A 15,781-nucleotide genomic window follows, 5' to 3' on the forward strand; every position below is an offset into this window, starting at 1 on the left:
AACACACAAAAGAACCTGAAAATATTGCAAATTTCCTGTTTATATATGTACAATATGTCTGTCCCTCTGCAGCAGATGTGTGGAAAGGGTGTGCTTTGATCCACATCAGATTAAGTTTCTTTCTTTTCCTATTTTTACTGTCAATTTACTCAGCGTCTGTAGTTACAGTTACAAATGTTAGTAGGCATATGAAAAATGCTTGTTTTTTGAATGTGCTGTTCTTGACTAGTGTCTGCAGGGAATTTCTTGCAGACTTAATCAAGCTCCAATGACCTCAATCAATAAGGTAGGTGAGCATGTAGGCATAAAACAAATCAGTCAATTAAAGTCTTTCTCTTCTGATTAAAATGTCTTCCCCAAAACAACAGCATGCTCCTTTAACACAGAGAAAAGATCTAGAAAAATAAAATATGTGATGATTTTTTTTAAAGTTTTAACCTCCTCTCAGTGCAGTGGAAGTGTATTTCTTGGCACATAAAAGCATCATATTGTGTGATTTTGGCGAAATCAGTGAGCACACTTTTCTGATATATTCATGAAAATTCTCACAGTATAATATTCAGCCTTTTAACTGAGCAGTAACAGTTGTTCATGTTAATAAAAACATAAAATACAGCAAACATTAGTGCTGTTATCCTGTGTTTTTTAAGTATAACAGCAATCATTAATGTGACTTCACCAGCATGAAAACAGGCGTCCTGTCCCTTTAAGAGTCACGTGCTTAGCGGCGTAGCCTAGGAGAAGTTTTGTTTACTTCCGGGTTGTCAGACTCGAAAACAAGAGGGGCACAAACACGCCCACGACACCGAGCAAAGCGGATTAAAGTCCCGCAGAGATGGCTGGGGAGGCTGAGGACGAGATACCAGGTGAACATCGATAACTAGCTCATCGCTCAACGACAGTTTATCGATTATTACTGAGAATATTAAGCTAGTTAGCATCTTTATCCAGCTAATCAGCGGCTCTGGTTAGCTTCTGCTTTAGCTCGCTGGCTAACGGAGAGTAAACCCTTTTTAAATAACTTTCTCCGCTTTAAACTGTCAGTTCTTATGTATTTTAGCCGGTTGCACATTTCACATTATTTGCTGTTCATGTTGTTCTCGTGCTGTGAAGAAGTTTAAAAGTTGGCTTTGAAACGTGTTCTGTCATTAAATATTAACACGTCCGAACTGATCATCTAAGCTCATGTTCGGTATCATCCTGTCATAACACAATTACAACACTGACGTTAACGTTCTTCTGCCTGTGAGTATTTCCATTTTATGAAAATAAAACCGCCCACTTAAAGTTTACCAAATTCCATAAGGGAATGTTGTATTTTAGCTTCAGTCGACCAGTTAAATTGAGCCCCAGCTGCTGCACAAATATACTGCTCACACGTTAATGCATGACTTATTATAATTCAAGAATATGCCGAAACATTGTGGTTCCTATAAGGAACCTTCATTAACCGTACGTTAAGTCCATATGTCTCATTAACTGCCAGTTATTTTTTAATTGAGTGTTTTTACAATGAGGTGTTACTACTTTCACTCAAACACTTGCTCTGCTTTTGCAGATATCATGAAAATATGTAAACGCTGATATTGATACAGGGAATTATTTAATTATTTACTTTATTTATTATTTGTATTTATTGTATTTGACATGATGAGATGGAGGACAGGAACAACAATGATAAGACTTATTTTCAGTGTTCCTCGAGAGTTGATATGCTTGAGATCAGGTGACACACAGCCAACAAACCAATATAATAAAATACTAAATAATCATAAATAAAATCACTCAATGACACCACAGATTGTTGGTATTAATCCATCAACAGGTGGACTCTCAGACACCTCAGGGCTCCGTCATTATCTGCAGCTGTTGGTTTTAACTTAAATTTGACTTTTACATCAAATTGACAGAAAGAAAAGCATCAATCATCAAAGTATTTGACATGATCACTTCACATATACTGTAAAATAATCCACTGATAATCAGTCCATTACTAATCATTTTGTTCCGGTTGTTTTCTGTCAGAATCAGGGGCAGTTTTCACGTTTGGGAAGAGTAAATTTGCTGACAACGTCCCCAGTAAATTCTGGCTCAAAAATGACGTCCCCTCAAAGATCGCCTGCGGAGACGAGCACACCGCCTTAATAACAGGTGAGAGGAGACATTTCTAAGGTGTCTAACTGTTTTGAGAAGTGTTAAACCTTTGATTGTGGTTGAGAGCAGTTGTCTTTTCCTCACTAAGGTGCAGCTTCTGTCTTTGTCTCCACAGAAAACGGGAAACTCTTCATGTTCGGCAGCAACAACTGGGGCCAGCTCGGTCTGGGCTCCAAAGTGACTGTGAACAAGCCGACTTGTGTCAAAGGTCGGTCTTTAAATCGCTCTCTGCTCCTTGTTTTATTCCAGAAAGAGAGAGCATTGTGTGGAAGTGCTGCCACTGACAGCTGCCTTCAGGAGTGGAGGGGGAGTCAGAGGAGGTGGCGCCTCCTTCTGCCTCCACAGGGAGCTATTGTAGTGACAGTCGCTAAAGAAACCAAGATAAGTGTGAAAATATTGCCTCTCTCTTTGTACGACATTCGAAGGGGAAGAGCCCCGCTGACCAGAGCTTTGTTCCCATTATAATCCCAATCTGGAGGTCCATAATCTGGTCTAATCTACAGAGACAGACTGAGAGACAATTGGTGCTCCTTAGATTTCTGTGTACTGAAGCTCCTGGCAGCCAGTTAATGAATGAGCATGTTTTACATGTTTGGTTATGAATCAGTTTATTTTCAGGTTGTTGTTTTTTTCTGTTTGACTTCTTTGTACGATGTACTTAAAGGAACAGTTCTGAAAATAAATAAAATATTGTATGCTTTGTTATTTTATGCCCTTCAAGCTGACAAGAATAAGAAGTCCTGAAACTTGTTGAGCTACTTTTGTTTGTTTTGTTTGTTTCTTAACATTTCCTGTGTTTGATTTCAGCTCTTAAATCAGAGAAAGTTCATCTGGTGGCTTGTGGGAGAAACCACACGCTCATCTGCACAGGTCAGTCAGCGTCTGAGTCGGACGAGACTCGACTACATTTACGATTCTGAAGTGCTTCAGTTTTTTTATTCAACTGTTGTGTTTGTAGCTCAGGGAAAAGTGTTTGCGTCTGGCGGGAACAGTGAAGGTCAGCTGGGCCTCGGAGACTGTGATGAGAGGACGTCGTTCCAGAGGATCCAGATGTTTGATTCTCACGGACCAATCAAAATGCTCGCTGCTGGGTCCAACACCTCCGCTGCTCTCACAGGTAACATAATAAAAAAACATCTCTTTGGACGTCGAGCTTCTTCCACCTTCACACATTCTGTGTTTCATAAAATGTTGAAAGACGAGATGTGATGTGTTGTGATGTGTTTGTTCCGTAGAAAGCGGTAAACTGTTCATGTGGGGCGACAACACGGAGGGTCAGATCGGTCTGGGGAAGGAGAGCCACGCCTCCTCGCCACAGGAAGTCAGCGTGGGTCGACCGATCGGCTGGGTGTCGTGTGGATACTACCACTCTGCCTTAGTGACCGGTGAGCACAGTCAGTGGGAGATGTAGTTCTGCACAGAGAGCAGATGAAATGCTTCATGGTGTGTTTCCTGTCTGCTGTCAGTCGACGGAGCTCTGTACACGTTCGGTGAGCGTGACAGCGGTAAACTGGGCCTCGGAACCGACCAGCTGCCCCGACACCGAGTCCCTCAGCTGGTGAAGACCATCAAGGAGCCCGTGGTGCAGGTGGCCTGCGGCGGGGGACACACGGTGGCACTCACAGGTACAGACATGAAACTACAAATATGGCTGAGAACTACATCTGACGCCCAATTCTTCACATGTTAAAACTGAATCTGTTTCACGAGTTGATATTATTTTAACTTGTCTTTTAATGCGTGAGTTGTCTTAATGATTGAAGAGTTTAGGGCTCAGTCAATAAAATCTGGACTGAAGGTTTTTACTGTACGACTATATTTTTATATTTGATTTAATTTGATTATTTTTATGAAATCTTGTAGCTCAAACATCTTCACCATCATGGTCAAAAAGGGGAGAACTGATAAGAAAATTCATCCTTTATTTTATGTATTTACACATTAATCTGCAATATTTTTTGCACAAGTCCCTTTTTGTTTATCTCAAATAAATGTGTTTGTTTTGTTTTTCTTTCACTTTTTTGTACTTTAAAATGTAAATCTAAATGTTTTCCTGGGTAATTTTTTATAATTTTCATTTTTTTCAAATTTTCAAAATTGACAGTAACATCTGAAAAAAATCAAATGAGAGTTAAACAGAATATAAAACAAGAAAAATAACCAAAATAAATGTGTCATGAAGTACATACAACCATAAAACTTCAACAATCACTTATGTTTTAATTAAAGTTGCCATTGAATAACCACATGATTAGTTGAACTGTTATTAATTGATCCTTTGTGTCTTTCAGAGGACGACGTCTTCACGTTTGGTCTCGGTCAGTTCGGTCAGCTCGGTCACGGGACGTTCATCTTCGAGTCGCGGCTGCCGCGACCCGTCGAACACTTCAAGAGGGGCCGAGTGTGTCAGGTGACCTGTGGAGAAAACCACACGGCTGTCATCACAGGTCAACAGATGCTTTATTTCACAAGTTTAATTAACTTTCTCCTCAAGTCCTCCATTATAAAACGTTGCTGCGGTGTTTCTCGTTCAGACGGCGGTCTGCTGTACACGTTTGGAGACGGTCGTCACGGTAAACTGGGACTGGGAGAAGAAAACTTCACCAACCAGTTCAAACCGACTTTGTGTCCGCGTTTCCTCAAATACATCGTTCAGGCAGTGAGTGTTTCACTTTTCTGATTTTAACTTAATTCAATATATTTTTTAATTTTGTGGATGCTGGAAAAATGACAAGATTTGAATGAATATTCACAGGTACAATTTTACTATTTATTTATATTTATCTTTTATTATTTTAATTGTGTTATATATTATATATTTATATGTGTTTTCAATAATAATCTGCTTTTATATATCAATTCTTGAATTATTGATTTGTTATTTATTATTATGTATTATTTTATTAGTTTTAATCAAATTGTTTTTTTATTTTACATGAATACATTATTTCTGACTTTATGTTTTATGTTAATATATTTATTTTACTTTTAAAAAAATGTGTTTTTTTTAGAAATAATTATCTTTTTATTTAGATGTATTTTTCAATGTATTTTTACATTAAATTATTTAATTATAATTATTTATTATTTTGATTTTTTAATTATTTTTGCCAATGAAAATATTATTAAATGAGAAACTTTGATTCAGATCTAATATAATGATTTAATCATATTAAATGCTGAATAATGAAACAGTGACTGTGTGTTGGTTCAGGCTCCGTGCGGCGGCTGTCACATGGTGGTGTTGGCCCGGCCGAGGGATCCAAACAGCGCCAACATGACTCTGGAAGAAGGCGACGTGACGGAAGACTTCCTGGAGAAGCCGTACGTGGAGCTGCTGGGGGACACGGCCGACTCCTCCAGCCTGCAGAGGAGCCTCTCAGCTCGGGTTCGCAGGAGGGAGCGGGTGGGTGGAGAGCTCGGAGGATATCAGCATGTGATTCACAAAACAGTGCACATGACTTTGTCAGACTGCTGCGACCAACGTCAGCAATGAACTTTTACACATGTTTGATTTACAAAATGACAGAATCTAAAAGTCTCATGCAGCGTTTTATACAATTATGTCTGTGTTTTAGAACGGTTGAGGTAAAGTGCACCAGGCAGCCAAGAATATAAAGAACAGTTCTCCCTGCGTGCTCGTTCATTCTCCTCGCCTTCCCCCAACAGGAGAGATCTCCGGACCAGTTCGGCGCCATGTTCCGCACGCTGCCCGCCATGATGCCCGGCTACCTCCACCCGCAGCTGCCCGTCTCCAGCCACACCGTCCCGCCCAGACTGCCTCCACCCGAGCTGACCCACAGAAAGGTGCTGAACGGCACTCACCAACACGGGAGCGCAGGGTCAAACCACCAGGGTACCTACCTCACCTCACCGCCACCTCCTCATCTCCTGCTCCTCCTCCTCGTCCTCCCTCTCATGTTTCCTCCTGGATCTTTAAACAGTTTAATATCGAGCAAATATCCACTTAAATATTTACCATCTAATCTTTGTTTTGAGAATGAAAGATTTAAACACTTTTAGTTCTCTGAAGGATAAAAAGGTTTCTGGACTAACTTGCTCTCCTGTTTCCTGGCAGGTGAGGCCGACAGCGTTGTGGAGAGCCTGACTGACACCGACAGCGTTAGAGGACTCGGAGAAACCACAGACTTCCTCAACATGGTGAGAGATCAGATCCAGATTGACGTCCAATCAGTAGATTTAATGTTAATTTTGCTTTTTTTATTCGTCCTGATAGACGCATGTGATGAAGATGGACCCCAGTGATAAATCACTCACTCTGTCTCCAGTTCAGAAGGTAACTCACACTCTTCTTCTGTCGTTTGTTGGAGCCTAGAAAGTGTTTCCATCATCCCGACACACATTTCTGATTTTCTTTCTTTTGATTTCTTTGCACGTCTCTTTTCCTCTCTAATGCATGCCTCTTTTTCATCCTCTTCTTGCTCTCTCGTGCTGGGGATAGAGGAAGGGTAAGCATGGTAAGACCACTAAAGGGCAGAAATTGAACCCAAAAAAAGTGGAAAAGCTCTTAAATCAGAGCAGTTTCTCTTCAACTTCACCGTCTCGTAAGAGCGAGACAGCCTCTCCTCGCCGGGCGTTACCCACCGAGCTCCTGAGGGGCCACAGCTCTCACTCTCTGGCCTCTCAGAGCTCGCAGAGACAGAAAACAACCAACAAGAACAAAGAGAACCTGATACTGGCTGTGGAGGAGCTGCAGAGGAAGCCGGGGAAAAATAAAGCTCCGGGTGTCGGGGACATTAGGAAGGCAGCGTCCAAGCAGCGGCTCAGGCCAGCTCAAGGGAAAAGCCAGCTGATAGAGGTCAGCAGGAAACTCTCAGACTCTAAACAAAGTCTTGAAACCAGAAAGACGGTTTCAGGCTCTGAGTCTGCGGTGGCAAAAGTGAAGCAAGTGCAGCCTAAATCTGTCAAAGTTAAAAGCAAACCGATAGTCGTGCAAAGGGTTTCCTCACCAGGTAAACGCAGTCACACAGACTCACCTGGGTTTCATCTGACTGGTGAAGAGAGCTCAAGTAGCTCCCAGCCGCTCTCTGAGGTGAAGAAATCCAAAGAGAAGACAGAATTCTCTAAAAAATCTAAGAATGAGAAGAACAAAAAAGAGGCTCGGAAAAAAGAAACACAGAAAGAGACGTCACATCTCAGCTTGCTTGCTGGAGCTGCGTCTATAGCAGCAGGAACCGTATTAATGCGTGAGGTGGTGAACAGAAGCCGCTCCAGATCAGCGTCACCATCGCCCTCCGAGAGCAGCCGCGGTGTCCTGAAGGACGGCGTGACGGAGTTCCAGAATGAGGAATCAGAATCTTACGCCGCCGATTCTAGCAAGAAATCTGCAGTCAGCATCAACATCATCCCTGCACCCGAGACGAGTCAGGACGAGAAGGACACAAGTCAGGAAGAGAAGGAGACAAGTCAGGACGAGAAGGAGACAAGTCAGGAAGAGAAGGAGACAAGTCAGGACGAGAAGGAGACAAGTCAGGACGAGAAGGAGACAAGTCAGGAAGAGAAGGAGACAAGTCAGGATGAGAAGGAGACAAGTCAGGAAGAGAAGGAGACAAGTCAGGAAGAGAAGGAGACAAGTCAGGATGAGAAGGAGACAAGTCAGGATGTAAGTGAAGAGGACAGTAAGGAACTGACAGACACTGAGACAGTCAAACAGGAGGTGGAGGAGGAGGGAGGGCAGAGAACAAGTGCAGAAGTAAGTGAAGAAGAGGAGGATGTCAGTCACAGTATCGAGAAAGTAACAGAGGAGGAAGAAGAAGAAGAAGAGGGCAAAGATAGCGACACTCTTCAACCAGAAGACGAGTCAGAAACTGGTGAAGATGAGGAGGAAGAAGGCAGCGCTGCTGAGGAAGAGGAGGAAGAGGAGGAGGATGCAAGTGAGACTGCAGGAAGTGTAAGTGAAGCTGAGACTGATGGGAAAGAGAGCAAAGGAGGTGATGTAGAAGAGGAGGAAGAGGAGGAAAGTGAGGCAGGGTCGAGTCAGGAGTCAGGGAGCAAAGGAGGTGATGTAGAAGAGGAGGAAGAGGAGGAAAGTGAGGCAGGGTCGAGTCAGGAGTCAGGGAGCAAAAGGGGAGAGTCCGAAAATGAAGATGAGGAAGGTGAGGAAGAAGAGGAGGATGTGGAAAGCGAGGGTGAGGAAGAGGAAGAGGAGGGTGAAAGTGAGTCTTTAAAATCTTCAGAGGAGAATGAGACAGAGGAAGGAGAAGAGGAGGAGGAAGAAGAAAGTAGTGCTGATGAGGAAGAGGAGGAAGGCAGTGAGGAAGAAGAGAGTGAAAATGAAGAGGGAAGTGATGAAGAGGATGAAAAAGGAGACGTGGCGGAAGAGGAAGAGGAAGGGGCAGAGGTAGAGAGTACTGAGGAAGAAGAAGAGGAAGAGAGTGATGGAGAAGAGGAAGAAGAAGACGACGAGGATCAAGACAGCAAAGAAGAAGAGGAGGAGGAAGAAGAAGAAGAGGAAGAGGAGGAGGAAGGAGAAGAGGAAGAGGAGGAGGAAGAAGAAGAAGAGGAGGAGGAAGAAGAAGAAGAAGAAGAGGAGGAGGAAGAAGAAGAGGAAGAGGAGGAGGAAGAAGAAGAGGAGGAAGAAGAGGATGAAGAAGAAGAGGAAGAAGAGGAAGAAGAAAAAGAAGTGGAGGAGGAAGAGGAAGAAGAAGAGGAAGAAGAAGAAGAGGAAGTTCAGAAAAAGTCTGCTGATTTCAGTAGATCTAGCAGAAAGCTCAGGTCAGGGGTCAGAGGTCAGGCGACGCGATGATGTGTGACCACAGCACCTCAACCTGAAATAAGTCCTGAAAATGATTGTTTTCAATATCGATCAATCTGTCAACATTTATTCCAATCAATAAATTAAACATCACAATTTCCAGGAGCAGGTGAAAAAACAAAAATACAGGAGTGATAAAAAAACAGAGAAAGTAACAAATGTTCACATTGACTTCTGTGTTTTTGCAACAATTAAGTGCTTTGATAAATGTTTTATTAATTAATGTTTACATCCATTGATCATTTAGATCCATTAAGCTGCAACTCTAAATGAAAAAGTCATTCTATTCAATTCTCTGGGATAAATTGAGTAACGTCATCGGCATTTTATATTTTTTTTGTATGGAATTATTCTTCTACCTGCTTTTTCAATCTTTCTACTTTCTTTTCTGTTTCTGTTCATTTCTAAGTTTGTAATAAATAATTGGTTTTATTTGATTTACGTTGTTTTTGTGTCTTGTTTTTAAAGTAGCTTCAGGAATTGATTTGGGATAGAAGTTTTAAAGCGGAGCGCCGCACCGAAACACACAGATCTGAAGGCAGCGGTTATATTTTCTAGGAATCTGTCAAACATCATTCCAGCGTCATAAAATCTCTGTTAATGAACAGTGTGTTGATGAAAACTACGGTGGCCCTGATGTGCAAAACACTATGCAAGGTCCTAATCCTCTTCAGTTACGGTGTCACCAAAACTGTTGTGTTTTGTGAATTGTGGCGTTTTGCACTTCAGGGCCACCGTAGAAACTAAAACTTCCCTCACTCGACATGTGAAAGCTGATCAGCTGCTTCACAGACGACTTTATTCAAGCTATAATTAACCATTTAAACATTAATATCTTTGAAGCATCTCACAGGATCAGACTTGATATATTAGTCGTTCTTGTTGCTTCATTAACAAGCAGAAAAATTCTCCCACCAACTTTTGTTATCAGCAAATTTCCATAATTTGATGTCTGATGCGTTTGTCTCTCGTTCTCCTTGTTGAGCGTTTGATTGGCTGGTTTCAGGATCAGGTTGGCTTCGTTTTCTTCTTCCAGTCACTGTGTTTATAATCCCATCTCAGTTTGTTCCCATCCTACTTTGTGTTTCCTCTCCTCTCTCAATTTTCATCTTTCCTCTTTATTTTAAATCCCTTTTGAAATGCACATAAAAATAATCTGCTCCATAATTTGTGTTGTGTGTTTTTAAGCTGAGCTTCTTCCCTGAATCTGAGTCTTTCCAGCTGCTAGCTGAGCTTGTGTCAACCAGTCCACCAGGTCATTTTATCCCTTTTTATGTCAGGATTTGACAGAATTTGGTCAGACGTGGAGAAAAAGTGAAGAGGACGGAGAAGAGGAAGATGATGAAGAAGAGGTGGAGGAAGAGTTGGAGGAGGAGGATGAGGAGGAGCAGGAGGATACGTCAGCTGAGACGGAGGGGACGCCCTCTAGTTTGGACGAGTCAACAGAGAAACCATCAGAGACTCAGAGTCCTGTAGGTTTATCAGTTTAATACTCATTTATTTATTGATGTTTCCTGTGTCAATAACATGAAACATCTGCTGTTTCCAGAAGCCTGAAGAGCTGAAAGAAGAATCCGTACCTGACGGAGAGCAGAAAGGTTTGTTTTATCCGTCTATGGACAGAAAGCTGAAAGCAAAGACGTATCTGGACAAACAGGGTGATAAAAAAGTAATTATTCATCAAGTCAGTGTTTAATCAACAGCAGCTGAAATCAGCGAGCAGCCCGACAGCACCGGTGAAGAGAAGATGGACGACGGAACCAAACCAGCCAATGGGACGACAGACGGGGGCGCTAAGAGCCAATCAGGCTCCAACAAGAAGGTAGAAAAAGTGGAAACTGAAGAAACTGGAAACAAGAGATGCACCGATACTTATCACAATACCTGAACTTTGTGGATCAATCAATCAGTCAATCTTTTATATACAGCACCTTTCAAACAATCCCAGGTGAATTAAAAACATGGGATGTTAATTTTTGTACTTTAAAGTTTGTAGTTTTTGTTTCCACAGGTATGAATCCAACAGACCAATTCTTACATGTCACACCTTTAAGTTTGATCATCATGTATGTTTCTTCCAGAAGCTTCTTGTTTGCAAACTGACATGACGGGAAGTTAACTGAAAATCTCCTCGTGCTCCTCTCAGCTCTCTCTCTTCAGACGGCTGTCCTTCACCAGATCCAAGACGACCAGCGACAGGGACCAGACCCCGGCGGAGGCCGCCGTCCAGGGAGAGCCTCCTCCCTCCGACCCAGAGACCAACAGAGGAGCAGCCCAACCGAGGTCTCTACCTTCCGGAGCCCGAGGGCCTCGCTCTGGAGCCTGCACAGTGCTGTGATCCCTCAAGTAAACTCTCAGGTGGCTTCAGTCATCGTGAAAACGACCAAAGTGTGAAAAGGTTCATTAGCAGCGAGGCGGAGACAAACTTAAAGCAGTCCTGTGGAGTTTTGTTCTAAAAACATCCAGAAACAAATGAATATAAAACTCTTAAAATGGCACTAAAACATGCTGGAATCACTTTACTTCACGTTCTGACTGCAGAGATGCAGGTTCTGCCTGTGGACATTAAAAAATGAATCAGGAGATCGTTTATTAGTGAGCTCGACAGCTTTATGAACAATTATCCAATCATGGAAATTCAACACGATCAACTGATCTCGAGCACATTTTATCTGGATCTCACATCGTCCTGTTGGTATCATGAAGTCTAACCGATGTGTCGAGAGCATTTCATCCATCATAAAACATGTATATAGTTGATTTTTAAGTATTTTAAATACAATGTTGTTTTCATCCATGTTAGCGAGCCTGCAGGTCTAAAGCTCCACAGGGAACCTTTAACTGTGTCTCAACAGTTCCCCTCGGGGATGAAGGTGTTTCCTTATAGATCTGTGGTGAGCAGGATCCTCCAGCTCCTCTGGACCGGACCAGAATCACTCGTCGAGTCAGGCTGAAGCACAGAGTGAAGCCACAGCAGAGATGAGCTGTGACAGATTCACGTCTTCACTTGTTCTTCCGACAGAGCTGCAGCGAGCCCTTCCGCTCCTGAGCCAGCGGTATGAACGTGACCAGTGCTCCCAGTCGCCACAGCTAGCTGCACAGCTAACTGAGCTAACAGAGCTAACTGCAGCTACAGTCTGAATTCGTCCTGTGGCTGATTCTCACATATTGCAACTTTGGTTTCCTTGTAATGATGTCATCAGAGACGAGCCAGGTGATGATTTCTGTGAATTTAACACGTTTGCCTCCATCTTTAATCAACCACTACACTTTAAACCACTGTCCAATCACAAGTGACCTACAGCTGAGCCTCCTCCTCCACCTGTATGACCAGCAGCACCTTGTTGCTGGGTGTTTGTTTTTAACTCTGCGCGGCACATTTTCTACCCAGAAGCTGAGCCTGGAGGTGTGTGTGTGTGTGTGTGTGTGTGTGTGTGTGTGTGTGTGTTAAACTATGAGGATGTAAATACTCTTATTTATTGTGACCTGGCCTTTGAGCACATTTTGCACTTTGGATGTGATCTGTACGCATCAGTTTTATATTCTGACATGATAATCTCATTTAACAGTTTTTTATCGTTTGGATTTTTGTGATATCAGTAAAGATTTTTTATATGAAACCGAATGTGAGTCGATTGTTTGTCTCCAGTTTTCACATCGAATGTTTTCTGACAAAGGTTTTTTGGGTGTCACCTGTCAGGTGAGGCTGCTCTACCTTATTTTGGGGCTGACTGTAGGCTGAAAGGTGAACCTGCAAACTGATAATTATCGAGTACGAGTTGTCACTGAGTATTAGACCTCTGTTAGGATATCATCTATTTAAAAGATGGAGGAGAGACTCAGGCCTCTGGAGGAATAAACACCCGCGGACGAGAGAGCAGAAGAAGAAGAAGACAGGAGCAGAAGAAGAAAACAGGAGAAGAAGAGAGGAGCAGACGATAAAAGGACGAGACGGTCACATTTAATCTCTCTAAGTAAGTCTAAGCACGTTATTTTTTGACGTAATGTCACAAAACATGAGCGTTTATTGATATTTTGTCTCTTCTTCGCAGTTTTCTGATGTTTTAACTGAGTAAACGCGGGTGAAACAGCGATAAAGCTCCAGCAGGTGTCAGCGGTTAGCTAGCTAGCGCGCGTTTCTTCTTCGGGGCTTTTGGTCGCCCGTCTTCTTCGTTGGCTCTGTTGACAGCTCACAGGAAGTCCACAACATCTCCGTATTTTTCTTCTGTTTTTGACCCCATAAAATAAAGACTTTCACCTCCTCACCGCCGCGCTCGATGAGAGTAATGGAGGAATATCATAACGGCAACGAGGTCTGTGTGTGAATCAACGTCTTTCTGAATATGTGACGCTAGAAACCAGCTAGCTAACATCTGGCTAGCTGCCCAAGCTAGCCACTCCTAACGTTACGCTCAAGTTGATGTTTGATGTTAATTCTGTTGTTTTCAGTGTAAAATCATAAAGTAACACTGCTTTTTATAGCTTAATAGGTTAGTCCTAGCTTATTATCTGTTTATATATGATTTATTACTCATTACTTATATGAATCCTTCAAGGTTTAAACGGTAAACTGTGATTTGGGTGCTTAATAATCAGGTTTCAGTGTCGTACTGTAACTGTTGCTGGTTTTCACTGACTTTTAATGTTGTTATGTATAAAATATGTTTGTTGTTTAACACTTTCAGGGCTCCTTCAACTCTGAGGAGGCTGATGCCATTGTTAAAGAGGTAATCACAACCATTTAACATCGAGTACACCTTTATTTCTCCCTCTAAATAAAGAATGTAAAGATTGTTATTATTCTATCAGGACAATGAAACATTCAGAAATCTGTTTGCTGAAAGTATGAACTGAAATACAAAGAAGTAAAATAATAATAAGTAATGATTCTGTAAATTATTGGCTGTATTGCAGAAGTTTTATGTGTAAGTTGTTTTTAAATGTTAAATATTTGTCATTTAAATGTTGTTCAGCCACGTTTTAGTTCCAGTAGAGAAACAAACCTCCTGTGCTCCTGGAGAGATTCAGGGTTTATTGTTCAAGAATGTTTTTTAGGATTAGAGACGATAACTTTTGCTTTAGGCTGTTTTTAAAGGCTGTTTCTGTCACATGAGGTAGAAACCTCCTGACAGGTTTTATTTAGATTATATTCTTTGTCCTGTTCTCAAAGGTTACATCTCAGCTCTTACGTTTAGTGACGAACTTATTAGAGAGAAAACACGTTAAAGCTCAGGAATTTTGTGTTTGTGCAGAAACAGGAAACACTGTCTACTCTGTGATTCTGTCTCCTCGGGGTGAACCAGCACCCAGTGATTCCCACATGACTGTAAACACTGACGCGCTATCTGTGTGTGTGTGTGTGTGTGTGTGTGTGTGTGTGTGTGTGTGTGTGTGTGTGTGTGTGTCAGTGTATCGAGAGCGTTGTCGGGAGTGATGACTACAGCCAGAGTCTGGTGAACAAATGGACAGCGAGCATCGTTGAGCGCTGCCTCACTCAGATGGTCAAAGTGGGGAAACCATACAAATACATCGGTGTGTTCAGATTAATTCATCAGTCCTGCTGCACGTTTCCAGTTTACCTAAATATATAATATATGATGTTTAGGTGAGATTGCATCCAGAAGTGTTCATTGTGATTGTTTGTCTGCACAGTGACGTGTGCTGTGATGCAGAAAACGGGAGCGGGCCTCCACACAGCTAACTCCTGCTACTGGGACACCGCCATGGACGGTAAGCAGAGTGTGAAATCACAGAGAGAGGAGGGTGTTAGTCGATAAATAGAGCTGAGAATATGACAGCAGATTTTCAGGAGTTTTCTTGCAAACAAACAAACAGAAGTTGACCCGCGGCCTTGTTAAAGCCTAAAGATTAATTCTTATAGGAGGCCTTTTAAACCCACATTTGACCCTAATAAAACAGGGTTCCATGTTATATTTTATACACTCAAGTTCTGTTTTCTGTACATCCTCTTGTTTTATCTCTGGTCATCGTTCCTCCGTCTTCTCACCTGTGTGTCATTTCATCTCTGCAGGAAGTTGCACCGTCAGATGGGAGAACCGAACCATGTACTGTGTGGTCAGTGTGTTCGCTGTGGCTATCGCATAGACACACACGCACACACCATGACCATCACTACCACCAGAGGAGGAGTGCAGTGTGTTGATGTGACCAGCAGGGGGCCACAGAGTCACATCCACACTGCTCGGCTTCAGTTAAAGCTGCAGAAAAGAAACCAGCTGTATTATTTTCTCGTGTTTCTGCCTTCAGATGCATGAAAACATCATCGTCTTATTGTATTTATCTTCTCATGTCACTGCAGTGCTTTAATAGTTTCATTTAACTGATATTTATCACTGAAGCCTGACAGCATGAAGCAGCTGAAATCAACACATCCAGTTTGATTATTCTGTGTTTTCTGATGTTTGTTATCGTGTCAATGAGAGGAAGAGGAGAGTTTTGTACTCAGAACTGCAGGAAAATAAACAGGAAGAGATTTATTTGTGTATATTGTGTTTATTTTATACCAGAAGCTGAGAAAAGTTTTGTTTTTCCCCTCAGTTTAAATTGTCTCCATTGTTAAGAACCACATCTGTGCTCTTAAAATAAAATAATACATTTTAATGACGTCGCACTTAAAATCAAGTTCTCAAACTCCAAAGTTTATACACACATTGTACACACATGTAAATATGTTTAATTTACTTTTACTTGGACTCATCAACAATGTTTATGACTAGAAACTTGTTTTTTTGACACCAAAGAACATGTAAAATGTGACACTTAAGGCTTTTACTTAAGTGCTATTCATTCATGAGTGACTTCGATGACCAGAAATCTGCTGGTTTGTAATTT

General features: G+C 41.9%; 2 protein-coding genes across 5 annotated transcripts; both read left to right on the top strand.

The window, feature by feature from the left end:
• On the top strand, positions 1-12,549 carry rpgrb (retinitis pigmentosa GTPase regulator b). Of its 4 annotated transcripts, none has more exons than XM_037091051.1 (17): positions 1-286; positions 2,026-2,151; positions 2,270-2,362; positions 2,962-3,024; positions 3,113-3,271; positions 3,390-3,539; positions 3,621-3,779; positions 4,446-4,601; positions 4,689-4,813; positions 5,369-5,560; positions 5,824-6,010; positions 6,233-6,315; positions 6,392-6,451; positions 10,210-10,401; positions 10,479-10,527; positions 10,633-10,751; positions 11,076-12,549. In XM_037091051.1, the coding sequence occupies exons 3-17, from the start codon at positions 2,287-2,289 to the stop codon at positions 11,265-11,267; spliced, it is 1,962 nt and encodes a 653-aa protein (XP_036946946.1). In that variant the 5' UTR covers positions 1-286; positions 2,026-2,151; positions 2,270-2,286; the 3' UTR covers positions 11,268-12,549. The 4 variants fall into 4 exon arrangements, with proteins under 4 accessions (XP_036946946.1, XP_036946943.1, XP_036946944.1 ...); XM_037091048.1 differs by lacking the exon at positions 1-286 and adding an exon at positions 711-866; XM_037091049.1 differs by lacking the exon at positions 1-286 and adding an exon at positions 711-866 and having other exon boundaries at positions 10,636-10,751.
• Positions 12,550-12,797: 248 nt separating this feature from the next.
• On the top strand, positions 12,798-15,426 carry LOC119015283 (dynein light chain Tctex-type 3-like). Its single transcript, XM_037091135.1, has 6 exons — positions 12,798-12,903; positions 12,982-13,242; positions 13,615-13,656; positions 14,338-14,461; positions 14,582-14,659; positions 14,961-15,426. The coding sequence occupies exons 2-6, from the start codon at positions 13,207-13,209 to the stop codon at positions 15,032-15,034; spliced, it is 354 nt and encodes a 117-aa protein (XP_036947030.1). The 5' UTR covers positions 12,798-12,903; positions 12,982-13,206; the 3' UTR covers positions 15,035-15,426.
• Positions 15,427-15,781: the final 355 nt, after the last annotated feature.

This window comes from Acanthopagrus latus, chromosome 24 (assembly GCF_904848185.1).
Source record: "Acanthopagrus latus isolate v.2019 chromosome 24, fAcaLat1.1, whole genome shotgun sequence".
NCBI classification, from domain to species: Eukaryota; Metazoa; Chordata; class Actinopteri; order Spariformes; family Sparidae; genus Acanthopagrus; species Acanthopagrus latus.

What these genes read in the sequence shown, in the direction of transcription:
- rpgrb (XM_037091048.1), top strand. Translation starts at nt 836, where the DNA reads ATGGCTGGGGAGGCTGAGGACGAGATACCAG. An exon ending in CCACTCTGCCTTAGTGACCG is followed by an intron (nt 3,540 to 3,620) that starts GTGAGCACAGTC and finishes GTCTGCTGTCAG; the next exon opens with TCGACGGAGCTCTGTACACG. An exon ending in GGGTTCGCAGGAGGGAGCGG is followed by an intron (nt 5,561 to 5,823) that starts GTGGGTGGAGAG and finishes TTCCCCCAACAG; the next exon opens with GAGAGATCTCCGGACCAGTT.
- LOC119015283 (XM_037091135.1), top strand. Translation starts at nt 13,207, where the DNA reads ATGAGAGTAATGGAGGAATATCATAACGGCAACGAG. An exon ending in CTGATGCCATTGTTAAAGAG is followed by an intron (nt 13,657 to 14,337) that starts GTAATCACAACC and finishes TGTGTGTGTCAG; the next exon opens with TGTATCGAGAGCGTTGTCGG. An exon ending in CTGGGACACCGCCATGGACG is followed by an intron (nt 14,660 to 14,960) that starts GTAAGCAGAGTG and finishes TCATCTCTGCAG; the next exon opens with GAAGTTGCACCGTCAGATGG.